The sequence below is a fragment of the Belonocnema kinseyi genome, chromosome 3 (genome assembly GCF_010883055.1).
Source record: "Belonocnema kinseyi isolate 2016_QV_RU_SX_M_011 chromosome 3, B_treatae_v1, whole genome shotgun sequence".
In the NCBI taxonomy this organism is placed as follows: Eukaryota; Metazoa; Arthropoda; class Insecta; order Hymenoptera; family Cynipidae; genus Belonocnema; species Belonocnema kinseyi.
The window spans coordinates 60,023,152-60,031,235 of NC_046659.1; the positions used below are offsets into that span (position 1 = coordinate 60,023,152).

At 31.3% G+C, this 8,084-nt stretch overlaps 2 protein-coding genes across 4 annotated transcripts in view; both read right to left on the reverse strand.

The window, feature by feature from the left end:
- The window catches only part of LOC117169137, a 150,157-nt gene extending 142,793 nt beyond the window's left edge, over positions 1-7,364 (reverse strand). For both annotated transcript variants that reach the window (XR_004466613.1, XM_033355330.1), the window contains exon 1: positions 7,290-7,364. The gene's annotated coding sequence lies outside the window, so the exon portion shown is untranslated. The remainder of the gene's footprint in view (positions 1-7,289) is intronic.
- LOC117169135 (sodium-independent sulfate anion transporter-like) overlaps positions 1-8,084 on the reverse strand; it is a 143,202-nt gene that overhangs the window by 49,974 nt on the left and 85,144 nt on the right. Inside the window, exon 10 of one of the 2 annotated variants that reach the window (XM_033355327.1) lies at positions 7,286-7,436. The exons of the other annotated variant lie outside the window; for it this stretch is intronic. Coding sequence (XP_033211218.1) covers positions 7,366-7,436 — 71 coding nt within the window. The 3' untranslated portion in view covers positions 7,286-7,365. Of the gene's footprint in view, positions 1-7,285; positions 7,437-8,084 lie in introns of those variants that run through there. 2 annotated transcript variants of the gene reach the window in all.

The following is an 8,084-nucleotide window of genomic DNA, read 5'->3' on the forward strand; positions in this document are numbered from 1 at the left end:
GCCCTGCAAAAGTTTGGACTCACTTAGAAAAATCGTTTTTTTGTTGTTGTATTTATCGCTTTGATTATACCGGAGCTAAAAAATGTCTCTTTAAAAGGTTGATTGTTTTCGAAATTTTGTTTAAAAGAAGCCCAGGGTGAAACCAATTTGTCTAGTTTTTAAGTATACATTGCAAAAATAGTGTAAATTTCAATGTTTTCTGAAATTTTCAATAACATCCGAAATAGTCAACGTTTTTCAATGTTCTTGGGCTCATTTTGAAGCTTTTTTTTTATCGTATAAAAGCAGCTTACGAGTATGAATCGTAAACATTTTATTCTCGAATTGCAGGAACTTGAATTTGTAACAAAAACTTTGGAAAAATTGAAATATTATTTTTAGTAACAAGAATATTTTTGTAAAATATATGAAACATATATTCATAAACATATATAATCCTGAATTTTCTATGTAATTTCTCCAAGATATATATTTATTTAACTTTATTTCTGATTTGCCTACAGATAAGATGTTTCCAAATTTATCCAATTTTTTTATTACAACTACAAGTTCTTGCAATTGAAAACGTTGAAAAACGTTGATATTTCGGAAGTTATTGAAAATTTAAGAAAACATTGAAATTTACACTATTTTGCAATATCTACTTAAAAACTAGACAAATTGGCTTCACCCTGGGCTTATTTTAAACATAATCCCTTCGTTTTTGGAAAGATTATATATATATATAATCTTTCTAAAAACGAAGGAAAATAAAAGTGCTTAGAAGAAAAAAATAACTCAGTTGCCCGTATGGAAAAATCTTATATTGCTGGCCCGGCCTAGACCAGACTATCTGGGTTCTAGTCTTGACGCTGGCCAGATGGCCTGGCCTGGGCTTGGTCAAAAGTGTAACTTTTTTTTGCTAGCCCTAAGAGAGACTGTGTGGTTCATCGATAGCTATGGGCTGGACAGTGGCTAGTACTTAGGTGGTCAGCCACTAGTTGGAAACCGATTAGCCTTTGGCTGGAAACCCTTTATTTTGTGAATGACTTGGAAAAAAGCATTTTTCACTATAAGTGCATTTAGCTGCTTAGCGCCAACTCTGGGCCAGACCAGACTGTCAAAATATAATAAAAAAGTCTTGTTTTGATAGTATAAATTTCAACTTTTTCAAGAACAAAAATTTAAGTAACGATGTTACGTCGTGGGACACGTAAATATCTTCCATGTAGGTGCATGCAAAGAATCTGTACTTCAGCATAAACTGGATACCGAGAATTCGCTATGTCCCGAATCGAACTTATTGGCTCTCGTTCCAAAAATTGTGTGTGTGTTTCTAACGATATCTTAAATTCACAAGAAAAAATAATATTTAAAAATATGCAATTAACTCACACAGTCCCTTATATTATTATAGTGATGTTCATATATCTTTTTCCAGTTGCGTTATTCAATTTTAATCCCATGTCGACTAATGTATCCTTTTGAAATCCCATGTAATTCTGAATAATCCTGAGTGATGCCTATAATCTTGTGTAATCTCATTTAATCCCTTGTAATCTTGTATACTGTCTTGTGATCTCATGTAATATTATGTAATCCCTTTTAATCTTGTAAAATTCATTTTTTAATCGCATGTAATCTTGTCTAATTCTATGTTATAGTTTGTCATCTGATGTATCCTGTGAGTTTGTAATTCACTTTACTCAAAAAATCGAAGTGGTTAACCCCCCCCCCCCCCCCCCCCCCCCCCCCCCGTTCTGAAACATTTGGTTTAATAAAGATCGATTTCCGAAACAAGGATATCGAGTTTCTAATTTTCAAATATTTTTTATTTTTGCCTATAATTTTATAACTGAACTATTGGCCAAAAAATAATTAAAATAAACTTAAAATATTCGCATAATGCCATTTAAAATTTATTTATATATTTTTCAATAAATTCATTGAGATATCGAGTTGAAAGTTTGAAACTTTAAATAAAAGGCGTTAGGGAAGATTTCCATCGTTCTAAATGTTTATAATTACAACCGAAATTTCTTCAGAAAACGTTTTCCTTGTAATTTACAACTACTAAATAATGATTTTTAATTAGAAACATAACAAAACTCAAATATTTGTTCAGAATGATATTTTCCAGAGAAATAATATACAAGAAAATTATGACAAATTGACAATGCACTAGTAATAATCTAGTTCGTGTAACGTATAACATGTAACTTCTCTCTTAATTTGTTCCATATTCTCCCTCATTTTTGCAGTGTTTTCATTTCCAATTTAAATATTTGCGTGTCTAGTGCAACCTGAGTTCAAACGAAAATGCTGTTAATTACAAAAACGAGCAGGACAAGATCTCGAGGGTGGACTTTCGTCGATAAGGAGATGATTTAAGGTTCGTTCAACACACTGTTCTGCAATTCTAGATCGAGACTGTGGACTCAGAAAATAAATGCGCCACAAGGCTTAATCAAGAAGAACGTCCAGTGTATACCTATAATACCTTCCTACCCCACAGAATAATTGTGCTTCAATGCATCATTCCTGCAATAAATGTCACACCGCTTCAATGTATCTGATATTGTTTTATTTTATTCCTTTATTGTAGGTTAAAAATATATCTACTCGAAAATTAAATTATTGGATTCTCAATCAAAGTGACTGAAAGTTCAATTGCACTAGTGGAAGGATAATAATTCATGTACTGATAATATTGAAATTTCGTTTATTGAATCTTTAAAAAATTTGTTTATGTGTGCATATTTAAAGACATGAGAATGGCAACTGAATAAGGATCATAAATAATATTGTACAGGATGATCAAAGTTTTCCACGATAGGTTTTCAAATATAAAATCTTGATGAACTTATAGAAGCATTCGATCCCAGTGAAGAGCTGTACATGGAAGATGTGAAAACATTAAAAATAGTTTTTTTCTGAGTGGGAGGAGGGGAAAACAAAATGGTGCTGATCCACTTTTCTATGCATCATAAATTTTAAAATTGCTTACTTTTTTACAAAATCACCTCGTAAGGAATTTTTCGTATAATTTTCGTATGCAAAACTGTTGAAAGCATGTGCACATTATTTGCAATGTTTCAGGGAGGTGAAAATATTTTTTTTAATTTTCTGTACTTTAGAGCGAAAACCCCAAATAGTACACTCTCAGTTCACTGAAGGAGAATTGATTTTTACATATTCTTAATATGTGTGGATTAATAGTATCCTAAATTACTTGAAATATTTAAAAACAGAATTTCAAAAAGTTAGTCCTTATGCAGTTGTCTTTCTAATGCCTACAATTATTTTCTTATTTTATAAGTTCAAAAAAGTCCATTTAACAATATTGTTTGATTAACATAATTCAATTGTAAAACAAACAAAAAGTTTGGTTAAATTGTTTCGTTAATGTTACAGAATATTTGATTGGCTTCAGAAAGTATTTTGCAATTTAAGCAAATGTTTCACTAGAATCCAATAAACTATGTATGTTTAGTTACAGCAATAAAACTTTTAACTAAACATCAACCGAATTCTCGGAACCAAACATTAATATTAAAATCCCTCAATTTGTGAAAGAAATTCGTAATCTTGAATTAGATCTGGATATCAGAAATATCATTGCATTTATAATTTTATTTATGATATATTCGACTATAAATTTATAAGTACACATAAGGAATTAAGGATAAGGTCGATATGACGTGCTGTAGAATTAGTATGCAATCTTTCATCGCAATCCATTTCTTACATTATAATATAGTAAGCAACTTTAATGTAAAATTTAAGAATCTTTACAAGATGAGATAAAATATAAAAATACTTTTTTTTAAACCGCTCGTATCACGTTTCACTATTTACGAGAATTAAAATCTGCCCAGAGCATCCCTGATAGGGGCATGCGTTTCATGCCGTATTTAGGGTTGCTACATCGGGGTCCAACCAGGCTCACAGAAAAAATTCTACAAGGGTAGCCACTAAAGAAATTGAATATTCATTTTAACATCGTAAACTTTTGCGGGATTAGAAACGTGATACAAATATGATGAGCATGATTTTTTATAGTTGTATGAATAAATTTCGCGTTTTTCTGACACAACCCGTGTGGAAAAAACCCCATTTAGCCCTATTACAAGTCGGGAACTAATCGGAGGCTAGTCGGGTTATTAACTCTAAAAAAATGTCCAGTCGGGGACTAGTTGGGCTTTTAGTTGTCAAAATTTCAGTCGGGGCCTGGTCCGTAGTTGTTTAAGGGCTGGTCGGGCCTTTTTGTTGACTAATTTCTGTGCGGGTAATCTTCAGGCTCTGGTCGGGTTATTCTTACGTTTGAGTTTTCGGCGAGGTCTTATCAAATGAGGTAATATCTAAAAAAGCGAATTTCTAGGAACATTTATAAATAGCTTTGTATGGAATTTTAAGAAAATCCATATTGGAAAAGATACATATAGATGTAGGTGAAAATACCGCTGGAACATAAGACTCCAAATTTCTATGGATGCTTATTTTTTAATTGATCTGAATGGTTTGCCATATGTAAATAAAGTCTAATCCTTCAGGTAGTTGAAATTGGAAAGAGAAAAAGTTTTTGATTAATCAGTGAAGAGCATTATACTAGTTGTAAACTATTCAGCACGTTACAGTTCAGATTTCGCTACCACCTTCATTTTAGTTTTGCGGTTCTAGAGTGGTAGCTTTAAAAAAAATCCGCAAGGGCGCGACGTGCCGCCTTCCGCGCATAAGAAATGACGCGTCGAGTGTTCAAGACAGCTGTCCACAAGTAACACAAGTATTTTGACAAAATTTCAGGTAATCTTCAACAAATTTTGGGCGTTTGGTTAATATTCCACACGGATGTATTATCATATAACCCCTACTAGTACCCGATCAGGCCCTAACTGGGATAAGTCGGATCACCTGACTAGCCCCCGACTAATCTACCGTGACGCTACTGGTCGGGGGCTAGTCAGATGATCCGACTAGCCCCCGACTTAAAGTGGGGTCAAATGGTCGGGAACCAGACTAGTTCCCCATTTAAATTTCTACACGGGAATTAATTGCTCTAATTTTTGATGTTATACTATTCCAACTATATTCACAGTGATATTTGGATTTAAACATTTGTTTTAAAACAGGGCATGAATGGTGTTTTGGTCCAAATGAAAATAAATACGCAAAAAAGACCAGCTAAATCTTTTCTAATGAATTCTGTTATAAGACTTACATTAATAATCTCTAATTAATCTTAAAGTTTATTGCAAAGTATGATGATTTTTTATAAGAGATCTTAGTAATTTTGAAAATGTCCCCTGATATTAGAGGTTAAAATATAATACAAATTATAAAACGATTTTTCACCTAAAAGAATAAAATTTGATGGCAGCGTTTTAAAAATTCAAATATTTCAATTTCTAATGTGCACTCTATTTGGGAGCAAAAAACAAGATGAATAATTAAGTCCTGCTCAGTTACTGAGTCATCTGACCGGTTCCATACAGATTCGCATAGTATATGGATGGATAGCTTATGAACAAAGACGATAACTCCTGTCAGAGAGGTTCATAAAAGCTGGCCATATCATGAATAATTAATTAATCGAAATTATCCATTATTGATATTACTGGCTCTGTTTCTGTGTATTTCACACCTTTATATCATATATTCATAATACATTTAATAGTAGAAATTTAAAAGATGATTATTTTCTACAGCGATAGCTACTATTATGGTCTTAATTTGTTAAAGACACAACTCTCAATTAACTGTCAATTACTAGGTCTGATGGTTTTGTATAATAAATTATCCTATTTTAAGGTATCAGTCTGGTTCAAGAATGTTTTCTTAATCAGATTTCAGGCATATAGTAAATATAGTCGCTTTATTAATAAGATGAAATTCCAGAGAATGCTTATATAAATTTTTTTTTTCTCAAATTCAAATCAGACTTCTTTCACATGCAAGAACTTCACAAATGTTTTAACAAATTATTTATTTAATGTATGTATTTCACGTCTTATCTGATTAGTTTTTATGTGTGATACTTATTATGCATATTACTACGTTTTATAAAACTGAATTGATTAATTTTGTTCATATAATAAAAAATCTTATTTGTAGTAAGGATTCATATTTTTTAAAGACAATTTTTTAATTGAATATATTCGTTCAGAGAGGATTTTTTTAACAATTTCAGAAATAACTAATTGGAACTTTTTCATGGTAGACATGAAGTTCCATGGCAGCATGGAATTGAAGTCTTTGTACTTATCATAAAAAAGTAATGAAATTCTCTCAGTAACTATTATCTTTATCCAGCATATAAAAAGTAATCTTGGTTTATATGAGGAAGAGGTGAAAAATCACTGAAATTTCTTATATAATAATAAATTTAACTGTAATATTTTATTTTGTCGATGAAAAAAATGGAAACAATTCTAAGCTTTATAAAAAATTATAATATGTTATGTATAACTATATTTTATTCTTTGCAAAATGTTGAGTTTCCGGGCACAGTTTTCGGTTGCAAATAATAATCGTAAATTAAAATTTCAAAACAGTTCTTCTTCAGGTAAACTATTAATGATCAACAACAAATTTTTATTTAATATATTCAAGTTGAATAAAAAAAATGTTATCATGATATTTGAAAAAATAGAAATAATTTTATTTTGTTTTCGAACAATTTTACAATCGCTAAAAACTCCAAAAATTTTTTTCTTTACCACCGAAATATTTTTAGTTCCAAAAAGAAAAGATGAAACGTTTCTTTAATAAAATCTGAAAAAATTTAATGAAGGAATTTTCCATATTTTAAATATAAATATTCTCCGATCGAACTATTTATCAAATGGTTAAAAAAATTTACAGCTATATTCTAACATTCGTAAAGTTTTTCTTCGCGAGAAATTTCTAATAAACTTTCGCTGAATTTCCCTGCATATCTAAATGAATTAAAACTTACAATAAATAAATTAAACAATAAATAAAACGCCTCTACTTAAATTAGTACTTATAATCAATAATTTCGTGTACAAATTTTATAGCATAAGTAGTTATGTACGTCTTTTGTTTACTTTCCCTATTTTACTTATCGCATTACTAACCTACAAATTTTTTGCCGTAAATATTCAAGATCAAAATTACTTACTACAAAACTGAATTTTAGCTTTGTATTACAACCATTTTATTCTATTTTTCTTTATGAAACAATCGGAATTTATGATCGAACTGTAAAACTGGCTTTTTTGTCAAAATACAATTCTTCATGATTAGTAAATTAATGAAATAGTAAATAATTAAAAAAGCAAAATACTCACAATTAAACTGGGACTTTCTTGAACCACAAGTGGATCCCAGCTCTGGAACAACACGCCGGCATTTTTTTGACAGGTATCAGTAGGGCACAGCGTTGTCCTCATTGTCCAATTTTAGCCTTCGTCTTGCAACATTCGCCCCCCTCGAATCTGACACGACAACATTGCAATGGGTGCATAGAAGTTAGTTCACTTTATTATTAAGGGAGTCCATCATCCCCTTCATTTTGATATCGCACAAAAAGTAAGCTAGAAGGATAAGCTTGCGAATTATTTAACCGATCGCGAAAAATGCATTGCTTTGTCACGGCCGTGATGGTCTCGTCCGCTTTCTGTATTCAGTAGTAGGTTGCGGTATCAGAGGGTGTCGAGAGCGTCGCGACGATCGCCATCAGCGCAGCGCATTCTCCGTAGGGGATGATCGATCGAAGCACCCTCTGTTCTGCAGTGAACGCCACGGTTTCATTCTGAAACCGACTGAGTCACGAGAGACTTTCTAGTTTCATCTTTCATAAATTATTTTAAAAAATTGAGGACATGTGCCAATTACCCGGTTTCTACTTTACCGACATTTCTTCGCAATAACTCACGTTCCCTATTACAAAAAATAGTCGCTGACTTTACAAACAAAATTTTCAAATGACTTTACTCACATGTAAATTCAATTTAAACAAACGTGCATGTTAAATGATATATACATTTGATATAGTTTGTAAATTATTTTAAGTTATACATTTGGAAGGTATATTATAAGTATATTAATTTTACGAACATTTTCCACAGTTCCGTATTTGCTGC